Here is a 19,402-nt window from a genome sequence, read left to right as displayed (position 1 = left end):
TGGGAGGCAGAGGCAGGCGGATTTCTGAGTTTGAGGCCAGCCTGGTCTACAGAGTGAGTTCCAGGACAGCCAGGGCTACACAGAGAAACCCTGTCTTGGGGGGTGGGGCGGGAATACAGTGATTCTCATGACACTTGATTTAATAAGTCTTACTTTAATTTTATTTCTTTTAAAAATAATAGTGTGTTCCTGTCATTTCCAAATAGAAAACATTATTTCTAAACTCACAGTTGCAGAAAACACTGGATTGTTGATTCTTTTTTGTAGCTATAGATGGCAAGACCTTGTGTCTCTTATGTGGAAGCTGTCTGTAGTTATGCCAAAAAAGCTCATCAACATTTGTAAGCTGAGAAAAACAGCTTTTGGGAAATAGAAATGACAATATATTATCACTGTAGATATTTTTGTAGATTCCAATATAATATGGGGCAAGTTGCGATTCTCTTTTTCATATAAACTATGGTCCTTATTTGGTTCCATTCCAGGTTTTGTAAAGTTCTCAAGTGGAATAGTTTAAGTTTGTTTAGTATCATAGATAAATTGTCTGGGAATCTAAATGTATGTGAATATAGTATTGAATAACTTGGCATTTTTGTGATCCTAGCAAGTAGGTATTATGAGAACATCACCTATATCATTCTAAGTTTTGCTGACCTTTGTATTTCTGCAACAGAGAAATGTAACTCCTCTCTGCTGTTATCAAACAATATTGTTTTATTCATTGTGATTTATGAAGAGAGCTCACATGCATGCATTATAAACACATAAAATAAAATGTATCCCTGAGCCTCTATTACTACTCAAAAGTATATTCCCTCTCACAATGCAAATTTTATAGACTATATCTTATGAATAGCCCTCAGGCTTTTTAAATATTTAATAATATATATTGCTAATGCATCTTTTTATTATAGTATATTGATTTATAGGTAGCAAAGGTATCCATTTCTGGTAATGAGACAGTAAAAATATTTAGGGTTCGTGGGTTATATGACTTTCAGAAGGAGCCCTGGATAGTATGTCTCAGACGGACTGTATCCCAGTAAGGCTGCATGACAGTGAAGTCTGCTGAGCCTTGGTCTGTGGCATTCCTGATTGCTAGTCCCTGCCATCATTTCTCACCTGCTCTCATTTGCAAATGCAGAAGTGGGTAAGATCTTGGTCTGTCTGTTTTATTGTTTCTGAATTTAACATGCAAACTTTTGTTAGTTGTTCTACAGATTGCTTGATGGGTAGTCTCTATCAACTACCAATTTTGATTTATAAAAGTTTCTGTTTTTAAGTTATACATATAGAACTGAATAAAAACATGTTGAGTGAAATGCACTGTGCAGTATGGTGAGGTTGTTTCCTTGTAGTCTCATTTGTGTTTTGAGATACTGTCTGTTACTGTATTTCTTCATAACAGCAACTTCCTTTTTTGGGGTACTTCTTAGGACCTGATCCCTTGTGAATGGTATGTGTTTATTAGTTCAGGCCTTAAAACCAGCATATGGTTACTGATACTTTTATTGCCTCTTAAAACAGACATACCGACATCAATGGGAGAAGAGGCCCTTGGTCCTGTGAAGGTTCTATGCCCCGGTGTAGGGGAATTCCAGGGCCAGTAAGCGGGAGTGGGTAGGTTGGTGATCGGGGCAGGGGTTGGGGGGGAGGGATTCACAGTGGAAACTAGGAAAGGGGATAAATTTGAAATGTAAATAAAGAAAATATCTAATAAAAAAGAAAGAAAGGAAAGATAAAATATTGAAATCATTAAGAAAAAGACAACAAGAGCCTGCTGACAGGAGCCTGATATATCTTGTCTTTTGTGAGGCTCTGCCAGTGCCTGGCAAATACAGAAGTGGATGCTCACAGTCATCCATTGGACAGATCACAAGGTCCCCAAGGAAGGAGCCAGAGAAATACCCAGGGAGCTGAAGGAGACTGAAGCCCCATAGGAGGAACATCAATATGAACTAAGCAGTACTCCCAGAGCTCCTTGGAACTATACCACCAATCAAAGAAAACACATGGTGGAACTCATGGCTCTAGCTATATAGGTAGCAGAGGATGGCCTAGTTGGTCATCAGTGGGAGGAGAGGCCCTTGGTCCTGTGAAGGCTCCATACCCAGTATAGGGGAATGCCAGGGCCAAGAATGGGAGTGGGTGTGTTGGGGAGCAGAGGGAGGGAGAAAAGGATAGGGGATTTTCGGAGGGGAAACTAGGGAAGGGGATAACATTTGAAATGTAAATAAAGAAAATATCTAGTTAGAAAAAAGCAGACATACTGAGACTCAGATTAAATAACTTGTTACAGGAAATACCACTAACATATGCTCATGAAATAGGTAGGTCACATGTACCTAAAAGGGGAAAAAAGCAAAATTGCCTCCATTCTGTGTCATGAAAGTTCTCTTTAATCAGACCCTTGCTTCAATGTCAAATCTGCGCTGTGATAGTGATGTATTTTGTTTGTGTCTTCATCTTGTAACTTATTTGTTGCTTTGGCTTATGATGCTTATCTGGTTTTTTCCACATTTACTTTATATGGATTTCTGTCCCTCTTCTTGTTTTCAGTTATTATTGACAGTAGAATCGAAGGTCAATATAGCCAGTGAACCCTTATATGGAAGTAATGGTGCAATGTAGCATAATAAATTTTGGAAGTTAATGCCTCTACTCCTAAAATTAGAACATACCATGTTCATGTGCATACTTGGATTTCTGTTAGACTTCCATAGAATGGCTCAGTGGTGAACACAGTTGCTTCTTACCAAACCTCTGTACAGGTTTTCCTCCTTGTATTCAGGTTTGGGTCTGTTTGAGTCTTCACTAAGCAAATCCAAGCTGTTACTGAGAATTAGATCCTCTGACAGTGTTCGTGATCCAGAGACCTGAAATGGGAAAGAGAACATCAGTTAGTCACTGTGTATGGTTTTTAACATACCTAATGAGTAGAAATGAGTTTTGAAGGACTCTGAGTTATTAATAAGCTCATTTATAAAGGCAGAATTACTGTAAATACACTAAAAGTTAGGAAGACTGTCTGGTGGTTTGCCCTGCTGATTGTACTCAGCAGTGTAAGTCTATTCTCTTAGGCCTTAGTCAGCACTACCAACAAGAATGTTGAACTGTGCAGTTGTGTTTGAATGAGTTGCTGTTTCTAGGTCATCACAGTTTGAAGATTGCATCATTTGGTGCTGCTGTCATGTGTTACAAACAAGCTAAACTCATGATAGATTTAATTTAGTTATATCAATTTTATGATATTTAAGTCAATATTCTAAAAATTCTATTAGGATAAAAATTATTTCATGTTGACTTTAAAACTCTTATATTTGAGATGATTTGTACATCAAACAGTGACTATTAAACTATAAAATCAGGCTTTTTTACCCAGTGGTTTTTTTTTTTTTATTATTAGTTTAGCTCTTTGAATTTTCATACATGTATATAATGCATTCTGGCTTACTCTCTTCTCCCATTCTCTTCCCTCCATTCTTTTTCAGTGCCTTTACATTACCTGTTCTTTTCCCAGATTTGTGACTTTTGCCTTTATTTTGTGGCCCATTTAGCTTAACGAGGGCCATGCTTGTTACCTCAGGATTAGGATTTTATATTGCAGCCTTAATGGGTCACAGTGGTAGGACATAACTGAAAGCAGTCACACACACATATACACACACACATTCCTTCTCTGAATTTATCAGTAGGTATCTTTCATGGCTAAGGCAACTTATAGAAGAGTTTATTGTGGGCTTGCAATTTCAGAGGGTGAGTCCATGGCCAGTATGGTACCTTGTGGCATCAGGCATGAAGGTGGGCATAGTGCTGGATCAGTAGCTAAAAACTTACATGCTTATCCAGAAGTAGGCAGTAAACATAATTGGGAATGGCATGAGTTTTTGAAAAGTCAAAGCCCACTTCTAGGAACACACCTCTAATAAGACCACACCTCCTAATTCCTCCACACTGCTTCACCAACTACTGACCAGATATCCAAACATAGGAGCCTGCAGGAGCCACTCTTATTTAAGCCACCACCAAAGGAAATAGTTCCTTAGTGAGCATCCCGAGTACTTGCTCCATCCTTGCCTGGCTGTTGACGCATCTGTCTGCAGCCCAAGTACAGTCACTCATAGTTATTGGAAGCTCTTGATTGCAATGAATGTACATTGCCTAAAAGGTGGAATTTCTCAACCCTTTCCCCTGTCTTCTGCTTCTTAAATTCTTTCAGTGTCCTGTGCCACAGTGTTTCATGAGCCTCGGAGAAGAGGCTGTGAATGTCTTGTTTAGGTTTGACTACTTGTCTGTCTCCTATTCGCAGCACCTTGAATGTCAGTGAGTCTCTGTATTTACCACCATTCACTGGAAAGAGCTTCTCTGATTAAAGCTGAGAGTGTTAATTGCCTATAGATGCAAACATAATTAAATGGGCAGTTGGATGCTATGCCAGTTTAGTTAATCAGCAGAATTAAATAACCCCCTACTCCCATGAAATCCCTTGCCATGGGTTTTTGAACAGGTTCAAAGAACCAACTCTGGATTCTCTCTTATGGTCCTTGTGGGTAATTGTCCTCAGAACAATCCTCGTACTATTGTACAGGAGTTCTAGTCAACATCACGTAAGTTATGAGGCAGTGAAAATATCTTAACCTCTTCTAAAAGCAAACCAAAACAAAAATGACAAAGATATAGGGTCTTCAGTGAGCACTGGGAGTCAGTAAGCCACAAAGGAAACTGTCATAGCTAGCACATTAGACTAGCATCTTCTCATAAAACAAGGAATACAAAATAATTATGAAATAAAATAAAATTTAATGCTTAACATTGCACTTTTATGTCTATCTATTAAAAACCAGATTTATAAAGTTACCTCTGTGCTTAAAGTTCAGTCTTTGCCTACTCTTTCCAACACAACTGCCACCTGTCACATGTGGCTTCATTGAAAATGTTGACAGCATATAGAAATCATGGCGGCTCCTCCATCTACTTCTGTATATCCCTCACATAAAGTCAGTAAAATCTTCAGGGACCACTTTGAATCTTAAACTGCGATTAAAAGGTTTATACCTATATTCATCTCTCTCTATTTATACACATTATTTCCTTCCCTCTTTTAAAATCTCACGTAGGTTCTTAATGACAGTTTACTATGTTTTATTGCTTATTAGAGGCATGCATTTATGCCTATCTCCAGAACATTAATTAAGTAAATTGATGCTAGAAATGTAGCTCCACTTACCAACTCTTTTTCATTCTGCAAACATCAGGCAGTGTAGTGTGTGGGCACATAACTGCATCTTCACAGATACATGCTGGAGGCAGCTCCTAAGTACATCCGTGTAACTCGTAGAAACTTTTCAGCTTTCACACAGGAACCCTGTAATCTTTATAGCAGGTTTATGGATATGCACTACCATGAGTGTCCTCAGTGTCACATGATACAGCAAAGCTTTACATAGACACAGTAAAATCAGTGGTGCTTTGAAACAAATTCTGTTTTCTGCAAAATGTGACTTGCTCTTTTGTGCTTGAGAAAGGTTTGAAAACTCTATCAGAAGGGAACATGGTCTGATGTTTTCCCTGCAAGTATGCAACTATTTTGAGTATCATCATATTTATAACGATGACCTCAAGTCTTACATTTTGGGCTTTGGGGAAAAATAGGTATAGAAACTCTTTTTAGGTATATACCAGCCACTGTTTTTTGGTATATGTTATCTCAAGAGATTTTTTTATCTCACATGGCAGCTCTGTGTAGTCAGTCATGTTTAGAGTACACTATTAAAAAAGCATTCTGAGACTATTTAGTTTAACATTGTTCATTTTTAAGAATGGGTATAGATGATTTTTTTTAATTTTTAATATGTTTTATTACATATTTTCCTCAATTACATTTCCAATGCTATCCCAAAAGTCCCCCATAGCGCCCCCCACTTCCCTACCCACCCATTCCCATTCTTTTGGCCCTGGCATTCCCCTATATTGGGGCATATAAAGTTTNCAAGTCCAATGGGCCTCTCTTTCCANTGATGGCCGACTNNGCCATCTTTCGATACATATGCAGCTAGAGACAAGAGCTCTGGGGTACTGGTTAGTTCATCATGTTGTTCCACCTATAGGGTTGTAGATCCCTTTAGCTCCTTGGGTACTTTCTCTAGCTTCTCCATTGGGAGCCCTGTGATACATCCAATAGCTGACTGTGAGCATCCACTCCTGTGTTTTCTGCTTGTGGACGTTGTACATCGTGGTGCGGAGCCTAGTGCGCACCACGATGTACAACGTCCACAAGCAGTGTTATTAAAGTCCTTCTTGAAGTCCTCTACCATCATCATGAGATATGCTTTTAGATCCGTGTCTAGCTTTTCCGGTGTGTTGGGGTGCCCTGGACTGGGCGAAGTGGGAGTGTTGGGTTCTGATGATGGTGAGTGGTCTTGGTTTCTGTTAGTAAGATTATTANGTTTACCTTTCGCCATCTGGTAATCTCTGGGGTTAGTTGTTGTCGTTGTCACTGTTTAAAGATTGGAGCAGAAGCTGTGTTCCACTCACCAGCAGTCTCAAAATCCTGTGGCGGGGGTCGTGGGTAGCTGGCGGGTGTACACTGGGGTGTAGCTACCCCGGTGTTGGTCCAGCCGGAAGAGGCCTGTGGTCCTACTCAGGCCGGTTTTCTGCTTCCCTAACTAATGCAGTCTCAGGTCCCGCGCGCAATTGGATTGGAGCAGAAGCTGTTTTCCACTCACCAGAAGTCTTAAGATCCTGTGGCGGGTGTTGTGGGTAGCTGGCGAGTGTCAGCCGACCCTGCGCCCTAGCTACCCTGGTGCTTTTCTGACCGGAAGAGGGGTATAGATGATTTTAACCAGTATTTATCACTGAAGTAATAATAGAGCAATGTCTTATTCCAAGTCGATATATTTTTGGTCTATATACCTCATTTATTTATGTAAATTTTCTGTCCTCTGTTTAGTCTGAAAAAAAAAAAGAGAGTGTGTCTCTTCTTTCTGGATGGCATGGTGCTCTCCTTCTCAGAAGCCGTCCTCCCTGTGTCTAACCTTGCTCTTCCCACTGTGCTCTTCACCTTAGCACTCTGCATAGCCAGTCTCAAAATTAACACTGATTCCTTTTCTTTCCTTTTTTTTTAAAAAAAAAAGAAAGAAAGAAAGAAAGAAAAGAATTTAAGAGTCAAAAGATAGGGGAAAGGGTTGAGAAATTCCACCTTATAGGCCATGTACATTCATTGCAATCAAGAGCTTCCAACAACTATGGGCGACTGTACTTGGGCTGCTGACTTTTTTGTATTGATTTTGAGTTGAACTGTGTTTTTAAAAGAGTATTCAGAGTTTAGCATTAGCTCTAAGTGGAGTTCATCTCCACTGAAATTTTGTGCATGTAGACAGACAGACAGATAGTGAGCTAGATGTAATGATGAGACAAGTATGGTTAAACCTGGGCTACATGAGCAACCACACATTGACTATCTGTGTGTGACAGAGTTATCCATTCTGTCACATAATGACTCCTGATATGTGTCAGCTCTTGGTGCTAAGCATGGACAATAACCAAAATGTCTGGTTTTGCTTGAGGGTTTTAAGCCTACATTCTAGTCAAAATTAGAAATATAAGTTTTAGATTTCTTTTCTGTATGAGGCATAGGTTTGTTAACAGTTACTGACTTTTATAATTAGCATGACACAAAACATCAAATATTTATAATTCAAAACACAGCGGTCTTAAAATTGCATACCAAAAGCATATTTCAAACAGAGCAAATTTTATATTAGCTAACCATTCTTTCCTTCTCTATATAAGGTGTCTGGATTTTGTCTTTATCCAAAGCAAGTAAAATTTGAGGTATATAGACTTCAGAATTTAAGGACATATGTAATTTTAGAAAGTTCTTTTGTGAGGGATATTTCTTTTGATTTATAATTATTCAAAATCTTTGACAGATTCTTTACTAAAGCTATATATATTATGCAGTTGTTTTAAATTTTTTCTCTAAACAAAGTTCAAATTCTTCATCTTTCAGATCTTGACAGAGCAAGTCTGCACTCAAGTTGTACATAAGCCACATCCGGAGCCAGACTCCACAGTGAAAATTCAGAATCCAAGTAAGCAGATGCCGCTCTTCAGGGCAACGTGGTGGTTACACGGTGACATGCGAGACTAAATCAAAACTTCTCTTAACTGGATTCCTTCTGCTGTCCCCATTTTATGACAGTGACAGCTCCACTCAGAGCAAAGTATTGAGTTGAGAATTAGTCAATGTGATGCTATGTCTTGGTTACGTTTTCAAATTTTAATTCAGAATTTGTTTGTATGTAGTGATTCTTAAGGTGGTGGCAACTTTGTTAAAGAACTCAACACCAAGTGCAGAATTGATGGAAGTTCGTCGGCTGTTTTTATCTGACATGATTAAGCTTTTCAGTAACAGCCGTGAAAATAGAAGGTAAAAAAAAGTCTGATTTTTATTCTAGATTAATATTTTTTATGTTCTTGATTTTCCATCACTTTTGAATGAAAAATTCAAATATTTTGTTAAATTCTCTTAAATCATTTTAAAAAGGCATGCGTTTCTTAGAAGCAATTTATTTCATCCTACTTTATCAGTTGTATATGCTTTTATTTAGTTGTCCTAACACACACACACACACACACACACACACACACACACACGAATATATAGACGAACACTTTTGTACTTAGGCTGTAGCCACTATCCCTCACATCTCCCTATCAGCAACAGTGCCTTTAATTCTCATTATGTTGGGTGTGTCCATATTCACTGATGTTTTCCTGCCATGCACTTAAGATATCCTAGCTCAGACATGATGTACAGCCTGAGTCCTTGAATATGTGTCTGGTCATTTCTTAAGTTTCTAACACATTTTTTTGTATTGTGTGTGAAGCATTTTGGTGCCCACACTAGCACAGTTGTGTTGGGGGTGCCAATAGAGCCAGTCGAGAGTGTTGTGAGTGTTAGTAGTGAATTGGTACTGAGAACATTCAGAAACAAAAACTGTCTCGAGAGTTAGGAAGGGATTTTGATTTATAATTCAAATTTTCTAAGATAGAAAGAAATTGATAGAGGTTATAGAATGCAGAATATAGAGAGAATAATTGTGTACTTAGCTTATATTCTCATCACTTTAAGTTTCAAAGTAGTAGATTATAATTTTGATATTTTAATGAGTTCTTTTTCCTTTTTCTTTTAGATGCTTGCTGCAGTGTTCAGTATGGCAGGATTGGATGTTTTCTCTGGGCTATATCAATCCGAAAAGCTCTGAGGAGCAGAAGATTACCGAGATGGTCTACAACATCTTCCGGATTCTTTTGTATCATGCAATAAAATATGAGTGGGGAGGCTGGAGAGTCTGGGTGGACACACTCTCAATAGCCCATTCCAAGGTAAAGGGACTTGGCATCTTCTGTCATTGAAGTTTCAGCAAGGAAGTAAATGGCTATAAACTCTCATCTGGTGCCACCTAGTGGACATTCTCAGTCATGGCTCAGTCCTTGATCCTAATTTTGACTTTGTACTTTCTTTGCCCTTTGGTGAGCCTGAAGGTGATTTAAGATCACTTAACTTACTCGGAAGGCAAAGGCAGGTGGATTTCTGAGTTCGAGGCTAGCCTGGTCTACAAAGTGAGTTCCAGGACAGCCAGGGCTATACAGAGAAACCCTGACTCAAAAAAAACAAAACAAAACAAAACAAAAACAAACAAAAAAATCACTTAACTTATAAAGTCTGTAATTACAAATATTGTTTTAATAGCACTTTAAGTAAGTGTGTCTGTTTGTGTCGGGGGGCGAGAGGGGGGTGTTCGTGTGTAGGTGTGTGAGTGCATGCATGCACTTGCTGAGTCTGGAAGACAGAAGATAGTTTTCAGGAGTTGGTTCTCTCCTTACACTTACAGGTTCCAGGCTTGGAGGCAAATGCCTTTCCTTAATGAGCCGTTTCATGTCAATTTGAAAATTTACTACATATGTTTGTAGCCAGCATGAGAAGCAGTTGCTTTTTAACTAAACCATATTCAATTCTTACAAGTATATTTCATGAAATAGTAGCTGAATAGTACTTTTAAAGATGTTTTTGAAGTAATCAGATTTCTTTTCATTCTAAAATAAGTAATATATACATTCAAAAGGGGCTTGGTTGACTTGAATTTGGATCCCCATCATGGCTGCACACACTTCATTCGCCCCAAGTGCTAGAGAGCCCGATGGGTAGATCCCAAGGACTCTCAAGCCAGCCAGTCAGTCTAGCTAAAACCATAGAGCCCAGGTCAGTACAAAATGCTGTGTCAAAAAATGAGATGCCACATGAAATTGAGGAAGGCATCTCAGGGTCAGTGACCATGATAGATACATAGTTTTCTTTGATTCCATGTTTATTTAGTTCTGCGTGGCCTGGAATTTGCTGTGTACACTAACATTTAAGACTGCTTTCACTCACAGAGGTCTGTCTGCTTCTGTCTTCCTAGTATTGGCATTAAAGGCATGCACCTTTAGTAATATTTTTAATTGTGTTGTTGTAGTTAGTGCACTCTTGCTATGAAGATACACCATGACCAAGGCAACACTTATAAAATAAAGCATTTAATTTGAGGCTTGCTTACAGTTTCAGAGGTGAGTTCATTGTCATGGAGGGGAGCATGGTGGCAGGCAGGAAGGCATGGTGCTGGAGGAGGAGCTGAGAGCTATATCCTGATCCACAGGCTTTAGCACTGAGCCTGTTGTGGACTTTGGAAACGTCAAAGCCCTCTCCCAGTGTCACACTTTCATCAACAAGGCCACACCTCCTGATCCTTTTAATCTGTTTCAAATACTCCAAATACTTCAAATATATGTCCCCATAGGGATCATTCTTATTCAAACCAGTACATATATAGCATGTTTTAACATTTAATTTAACATTTTTAACACTTAAATGTGAAAACATGTTTTAACAGTGAACATTTAATTCTAAATTATATTTCTACATATTAAATGATGTATGTGCATCTTATGTTCTACTAAGTCAAAGCTGTGATTCTTCACCCTGTAACATCACAGAAGAAACATGAACATACAGAATTAGGTTGCTGGGTTAGGTTGCAATTAAGTTTTGCGATTTAGAAAGTTCATATAGTAATTTTAATAGGAATTAGAAAAATTATTTTAGAGACCAAATAATATATATTTTAGGCTTTCTGGTCTGCCTCTGATGAAGCTGCTCAACTCATTTGTGTAGTGTGAGAGCAGACAGAGAGGAAAAGTATAACAGGTACATAGTTGTATTACAAAAAAATTATTTATCAGAATAGATGACAAGCTGATTATGGCCATGGGTAACAGTTGCCAGGTCCCGTGATTGAGGAGATTTTTCTGTAGGAAACAGATTTCATATGATGGCACTCTTTAAAGAAAAGTCAACCAAAATACCTTGTTAATATAAATTAATTTGTGTGCCTATAAGGAGAGATTTTTTAATATTAGAAAAATTTAGGACAATTTATGCCTGTTATAGTCCTACATTTTTCAACATACACACTTTGTATTTGCCATTGCTTTAGTAAGTTTTAATGTAACAAAGAAAAAGACATTGTAAGTTCTTGTACAGAACATATTGTGCTGTTTCTAATTCAGTCACCCGTTTACACTTAAAACTGATGCAGTGCCTTAACAATGTCTTACGTTTACTGGTCCATCTGAGGGGCTTCAGGAGTGGTTGGGCTCGGTGAGAATACTGCAGTAGCTGTGTGAAAACTGTCATCGTAATAGTAGTTTTAATGCTGAATATTATCATCTGACTAGTCCTTAAGTCTAACATCTAAACATTCACAGATGAGATATCATAGGATATTGGGTAGCATTAGAATATTTCACCTCTACAAAGGAGTCTTGATATTGCAGTTACACATGTGGATAGAGACAAGTCAAGAAACAGTGTATTACTGTATTTCATCATTGTTTCCAATTATGTAATAAAACTAAATCTTTTATTATTTAATAAAACTAAATCTTAAACTTTCTTATACCATTTAGCTTATATTATGGTAACTTTATTGCTCTTATTTCTCCCTTTCTCTTGGCATATGCATGATCCCTCAGTGTGCTCTCACTTATTTCCTAGGTTACTTATGAAGCACACAAAGAATACCTGGCCAGAATGTATGAGGAGTACCAGCGACAAGAGGAGGAGAACATTAAGAAAGGAAAGAAAGGAAATGTGAGCACCATCTCTGGTCTTTCATCACAGACAGCAGGAGCAAAAGGAGGAATGGAAATCCGGGAGATAGAAGACCTTTCCCAAAGCCAGAGCCCAGAGAGTGAGACAGACTACCCAGTCAGCACAGATACACGAGACTTGCTCATGTCAACCAAAGTATCAGATGATATTCTTGGAAGTTCAGATAGGCCTGGCAGTGGAGTGCACGTAGAAGTGCATGATCTTCTAGTTGACATAAAAGCAGAGAAAGTGGAAGCCACAGAAGTAAAGCTTGATGATATGGACTTGTCACCAGAGACATTGGTGGGTGGAGAGAATGGTGCCCTTGTGGAAGTGGAGTCCTTGTTGGATAATGTGTATAGTGCTGCTGTAGAGAAACTCCAGAACAACGTGCATGGAAGTGTGGGCATCATTAAAAAAAACGAAGAGAAAGACAACGGCCCGTTGATCACACTAGCAGATGAGAAGGAGGAGCTTCCAAACAGCAGCCCACCCTTCCTCTTTGATAAAATACCCAGACAGGAAGAGAAATTACTTCCAGAACTTTCTAGCAATCACATCATCCCAAATATTCAGGATACCCAAGTGCATCTTGGTGTCAGTGATGATCTTGGATTGCTTGCTCACATGACCGCGAGTGTAGAGTTAACGTGCACATCAAGCATAATGGAAGAGAAAGACTTCAGAATCCATACGACATCAGATGGAGTGAGCAGTGTCTCTGAACGAGAGTTAGCATCGTCAACTAAGGGGTTAGACTATGCGGAAATGACTGCCACAACTTTGGAAACAGAGTCTTCCAATAGCAAAACTGTACCAAATGTCGATGCAGGAAGTATAATTTCAGACACTGAGCGATCTGATGATGGCAAAGAATCGGGAAAGGAAATCCGAAAAATCCAGACCACTGCTACAACACAAGTAAGCCCTCCTCTGGGAGTTCTGGAAGTAATCACAGAGAGCTGTTAGCTGCAAAGTGGTCCTTAGGATGATACTACACTTAAACCGTGTAATATAGAACTTACAGAACGGAGTGATGTGAGATATGTGTGTATATATATATACACACACACACATACATACATATGTATATATATATATACACACACACATACACACACACAGATATATATATATATATATTTCATATATATATATATATGAAATTCAAGTGATCTGAATTATATTCCCAATTCGGCCACATTTCTCTAATTTTATTCCACCTCTGGCCCAGATCCTTCTGTCATATTAGACATTGTAGTAAATTAAAATAGAACCATTAAGGTCTTGCCCATGCTTGCAGTTTAAAACTGACTCCATTTCCACCTCTGTTCTTGAGGTATTCATGCTAACCTTGTGCTCCAGGCCTGTCTTGTTCTGGGGATTATAGAAGAGCTCCAGCTCAAACAGATCCATGAATGAGAGCAGGGGATGGTTATCTGTCAAATGCCGACTGAGCTCTCAGCATTGGGGTAGATTTTTCACTTTCAACCCTCATAGTACCCTTTGAGTCAGGTAATGTAGCTGAGAAAATTTGGAATGATTACCAATGAGCTTTTTCTAAAACAAATACTGGGATAGAATTTATTAAATTTTGAAAAGGAAGCTGCTTAGACAAATGTTATTGCTGTGGTTTGGGCCATTTTAGTAAAGCTGTAAGTATAAGTACTATGTCTTCTAGGACAAATTTGAGTTATGGGTACTTAATTTTTAGACTAACTAAAGCAATACTTTGTGATTAAGTGTTAATGAGATTTTGACCCTTGAGGACTTGAGTTTTGTTAGCCCTATGAACTTCCTGCCTGCCCTTTTAATCTCATTGAAGGTAAGTTTATGTTTCCATTCCTCCTATATTGGAAAGACTTAGCCATGACTTACAATTGTCTTTGTACTCCATTAAGAATACTGGATGGTATATTCTGTTTGTGTGAAAGGTGTGTTTATTTTTTATTTGTTAACAGTCAGTTTCCATTTTGGTGGCTGTTAGACTACACTCACGTAGACTACAGATAATTGTCATGGAGAAGAATATTGAATAAGGTACAGGTTTCAAATGAAGGAAAACAGAGCATCACTTACTGCATAATCACTAGGCTTTCCTGTTTTACATTGAGAATGTACAGGCATTTTTCTAGCTTCTTTTCTTACATCATACAGTGTGTTTATTTTTTATTGATGTATTGTGAATGAAATGCACTTTGAAGTTAATTTGAATCCCTTTCAGTAATATATCTTCTCACCATGTGTTTTCAGTTATAGTTCACTGATGATATGTATCTATTGCCTTATTGCATCTGTACTTTCTTGCATGAAGGGCATTTTTTACTAGCATGAAGATTCTGTGACTAGGAAAAGAAGATCTGTGTTTTAGTAAGAACTTTATAGTGCCTAGAGTTTCAAACCCAAAGTCCAACTAGTAGCCTTCAGATGGGCAGGGATTCAGTGAGGGGTTTGAAGGCACTCACTGTGAGCTCCTTCTCACTGTGTTACACACACTGTGGTTTGAATCTAACAGTTCTTTCCTGCTCCACCTTCCCTTTGTTTAGGCTGTTCAGGGCCGGTCTTCCACCCAGCAAGACCGAGATCTCAGAGTTGATTTAGGATTTCGAGGAATGCCAATGACTGAGGAACAGCGGCGCCAGTTCAGCCCTGGTCCCCGGACTACCATGTTTCGGATTCCTGAGTTTAAGTGGTCTCCAATGCACCAGAGACTTCTCACTGATCTGTTGTTTGCATTAGAGACAGATGTGCATGTGTGGAGAAGGTACAACTGTCTTTTTGTAGTGTTTTGTTTTTCTACATTTTGATGACCTTCAGTTGAGAAAATGAATATAACTTATTTTAAAAAATTATTTTACCTCTATGGGTGCTTTGCTTTGTATGTAAGTCTGTGTACCATGTTCATGGCCTGCTACCTGCTAGGGTCAGAGAGAGACTTGGATCTCTTGGAATTGGGAGTTACAGAGAGTTGTGAGCCACCACCATGTAGGTGTTGGGAATTGAAATGAACCCAGATCCTTAGAAAGGACAAAAAGTACTCTTTACCACTGAACCGATTCCCAACCTATGAAAATGAACATTTTTATTTACTGTATCAACTAACTAAATGGCTTATGTCATCAAATAAAGTTTAAAAACTAAATTTGTTTAAAAATTAAATATTTAAGTTTTGGACAGACAAATATTTATATAAAGTATACTTTTATGCATCTAGAGCACAGGTCTCTAGCTATATAACAGTTCCACTTAAGAGAGTTAAAGCAGAATTTTAAAATCTGGCATTGTTTACACTGGTACAGAAAAGAAAGACCAGTTTTGGTCTATACTTCTGTAATCCCACCTTTTGCTGACGTCACTACTATGCACTATATTATTGTTTGCTAACAGCATGATAACAGTACCAAAATAAAATCCTAAAGTAACCTCTAACATGTATGTCACTGGGACCTATATGTATAAATAAATAGTGGGTGTTGGTTTACTTCACAGCCTCAGACTGGAGCTGTCTTCCCTACTTCTCCTTATTTTCCTTGAGGATTAAAGGTGGCGGGCGACCTGAGGTTGTCTATGTCAAAAGGCAGACTCTCCTTCCCTTCTCCCTCCATCTTCTCACTTTTTTTTCTTCTCCCTGCTCTATTTTTTTCCACATTTTTCTTCTCTTGAATGAAGCCCCTTAATAAATTTGTCCCATACTGTCTGTTGAGTTGTACTTCCATATGTGAGACATCTTCCCTCCAAAAAGAAATGGATTTCTAATGATTAGGCTATGTGACCAATTCTGATTAATATCCAGAAACTGGTGAGGCCAACTGGGGCATGAGACAAAACCTGAATGTTCTTGTGGGGAGATGCCATGCTGCGTGGAAGCAAGCTGTCAGTCTGTCTGCCAAGGGGGGTCCTGGGCATGACTTGATCACTTTGCTCATAAGCTAGCACAGACTCATTGCTGATTTTGTTGTTGCATGCTATGTACCTTGAGATGGCGAAGGAAAGTCAGAGGCATGAAAAGTGTGGTTGTTGATGAAAAGGGGGATTTGCCCAATTTTTCTTTGAACAACAAACTGTGTGTCTCTGCTTTCTGTATTGATGTCCCTGGGGGTTTCCAAAGATCGGTACATACTAAGTTTTTTAAAAGACTATTTTCAGTATAGAGTAGGACATCTAACCACATAAAGCAGTGTATTTCTTTGGCAACTTCAGTACATATTTTATATGAAAAACCCTGCTGCTAACCTACCCTTTGGTCTTCCTTTTCCTTCTCAGTAATTCTTGAGCTTCTGCCAGTTCTCTTCAGACACACTTCATACCACATACTTCCCCTGGTAGTAAAAGGTGCACTTAGAATCACATTGGAACTCCCTCTGCACTGGCTCCAGTTAGCTGGTTTGCCTCCTAACACAGAAGCAGCAGAATGAAGCCAAATTAGTTTTACTAAATTCATAGAGCCACTCTTAATAATCAGAAATGTGAAATGGAGGATTATTATCCTGGCTACATGTGTAGCAAGTTTAGGCCAACCTTGGAGTAATGATGAATATTCTTATAAAAATTAAGAAAGAACAAGAATATTGTTATTTGTTTAATACACATGGACACATACATACACACACACACACACACACACACACACACACACACACGCACGCAAACAAACCTGGCAGCCATAATAATTTTTTGCTAAAATGCATGAATTTTGAGTTGGTTTTTCTGATCATTGCTTTTTAAATTTGTCTAGAACTTCTATATTTTGTAATTGTTTTCACTTTAAAATTTTTATTTTGAATAAGATATCTAAGCCTCTTACAGTTACACAAAAGAATTAATTGTGTTTTTTCTGTTACAGCCATTCTACAAAGTCTGTGATGGATTTTGTCAACAGCAATGAAAACATTATATTTGTACATAACACAATTCACCTCATTTCCCAAATGGTAGACAACATCATCATTGCCTGTGGAGGAATTTTACCTTTGCTCTCAGCAGCTACATCGCCAACTGTAAGTTCTTTACCTCCACCTAGTGGCTATATTTTGTAATGACACGAGTTGAGCATTCCGGTCCTTTCAGATACAGGGAACAGGCAGATTTTCAACCGTTTCTCCTACAGGTACTTTAAAGTCATTAATTAGATTTATATTCCAGTCTCTTTTATATACCAGTATGGGGCTCGCTTCCCTTATTTTAAAACAGAGCCGGCTCAATGATTTGGGGCTTTGGGGAAGAATTCTTCATTCCTGAATTGCTCAGAATCAATCACAACGGCCATCTTCCTATGTATTTTTATTAGAGTATTTCTCAGGTTCTTTTAAGAAGAACTACAACTGTATGTATATTATATGCTATATGTATCTTTAGATCTTATGTAGTAGTAAGCTGTTAAAATACATTTGTAGCATAGTGTGACCTTATTTACCAATTTGCTATTAAAATATTTATTTCTCTTTATAAAATATTGAAAAATACTAATATTGTCAATTTGGAAAGTGCTACGCTCTCTGGTCGAGTCAGCTGGACAAGCCGAGAGGCTTAAAAGTCGCAGACACAGGGACCCAGAGGGTCTGCAGCAGGAAAGCATTTAATATTGAACTTGAATGTCCTTTGTTATATGTAATTTTTACCTAGCAGACACCTTTAGTTCAGGGCTAGGGTGTGTGTGGCTGAGGAGCAGTACTCCTGTCTAGAATTTGTGGGTCTTGGGTTTGATCCACAGAGTCACAGATAAAAATGCCTGACTTAGGTAAAAATGAGTCTATTTAGGTGTCACTTGAGTAGATGGGAAGGAATATAGAGCTCTGTGTGCCCTAGGGCTTTTCTTGCTCCTTTTCATAGGAAACTTGTTTGTAAGACCCAGAACACACCTTTGCCTTATGTTTGTGTATTGTTAACATTTCTATTAGTGAGGGAATGCTTGTGAATTGGTTTCAGGCTTTATTTCATCAGTAACATTAGTTTCCTATGTGGCTCTTCTTCTCACTCCATCCATTGGGACAGCATTGAAGTTTACAATGTTAGCTACAACAGACTGTTACTACTACACCTCCTCCAGGCACACACACACCTCCTTGTACAGGCAAGCAGGCTCCTTTGGAACAGTGCAAAGGGCATCTCAGCCCTGGGGTCTTGTGCACTACTGAGTAAGCAAACCAAGGAAGGAGCCTGGGCATTACAGCACAGAGTGCATGGTCTGTGAAGAAGGCTGGTGCCCCTTTGTCTGTCACCCCTTCCTCTAGCAATGAATAGTAACTGCAGTCTTATTTTAAGGTAGGGAGGGTTCCTCTTTTTCTATACATCAAAGGCTAAATACAATGCTTTCTGTGTAACATAATATATATCGTCATTTGCTGTCAGGAGATTTTAAGAGACTGCATTTACTCTAATATAAATATTGAATATTTTTACACTTTTGTACAGAACATAAATGGTCTTTCTGTAAAGTAGCATAGTAATAAGTTATTAAAATTTGCAAAGGTTTGAAATATCCACATTACTAAATATTTTCCAAATTTTAGCATCAAATATTTCTATTAATAAAGTATTAAATAAATTCAATAGCTCATAAATGTTATATATACACTATTTTAACTCTCAATTTAGCTTATTTTTAAACGAATGGATATACTGTGGAATATATTGGCATTTTAAAGTTTAACTCCCAAGAATATTTACATATACTGTTTTGAACACTACTGTTTGGGATTTTAAATTACCTAGCAGTGTTCTTAGCAGAGTTCAGAAATTTTTGTTGATTTTGTCTCTATATTTCTCTTAATTGGTCTATTAAATGATTACATATGTACTTGGTTTTGCAACACACTTGATTTTATTTATATTACATTGTTTCTTTCAAAAATTGTTCTCATGCTTTATTAAGTACTGCTTAGTGTTGCTGGAGTCTTTCAGTGTTCTATTCAGGCTTAGTGGGAGAAAGAAGAGGGAAGCTCAAAGAACAAAGCTCACATTGAAAATAGGAGCTTTTCAGCTGAAAACCTGCAAGTGTAAAAATTTAAGAATTCTGGACCAGGTGAGATAGGAGACACTAGGGATGCTCTCTGGTGTGCCAACAGGCCGTGCAACTTTATAAGGACATCAGAGTATCAACTCCAGGTGCATGAAGCAGAAGCACGTGACACTGCTCAGTTTGATTGTCCTGGGGATTTCAGTGATACATTTTTCATTTAGAGTTTCACGTCTTTGAAGTCTGACTTTTTT

At 38.2% G+C, this 19,402-nt stretch overlaps 1 protein-coding gene across 10 annotated transcripts in view; it reads left to right on the top strand.

Moving 5' to 3' along the window:
• Nbea (neurobeachin) overlaps window positions 1-19,402 on the top strand; it is a 543,806-nt gene that overhangs the window by 165,320 nt on the left and 359,084 nt on the right. For all 10 annotated transcript variants that reach the window (XM_029475176.1, XM_029475174.1, XM_029475170.1 and 7 more), the window contains exons 19-24: window positions 8,012-8,093; window positions 8,308-8,431; window positions 9,198-9,390; window positions 12,098-13,114; window positions 14,740-14,957; window positions 17,037-17,190. In XM_029475176.1, coding sequence (XP_029331036.1) covers window positions 8,012-8,093; window positions 8,308-8,431; window positions 9,198-9,390; window positions 12,098-13,114; window positions 14,740-14,957; window positions 17,037-17,190 — 1,788 coding nt within the window. The remainder of the gene's footprint in view (window positions 1-8,011; window positions 8,094-8,307; window positions 8,432-9,197; window positions 9,391-12,097; window positions 13,115-14,739; window positions 14,958-17,036; window positions 17,191-19,402) is intronic.

Source organism: Mus caroli, chromosome 3 (genome assembly GCF_900094665.2).
Source record: "Mus caroli chromosome 3, CAROLI_EIJ_v1.1, whole genome shotgun sequence".
NCBI classification, from domain to species: domain Eukaryota; kingdom Metazoa; phylum Chordata; class Mammalia; order Rodentia; family Muridae; genus Mus; species Mus caroli.
Note: the sequence above shows the minus strand (reverse complement) of the source record. Positions and strands in the feature narration are given on the sequence as shown.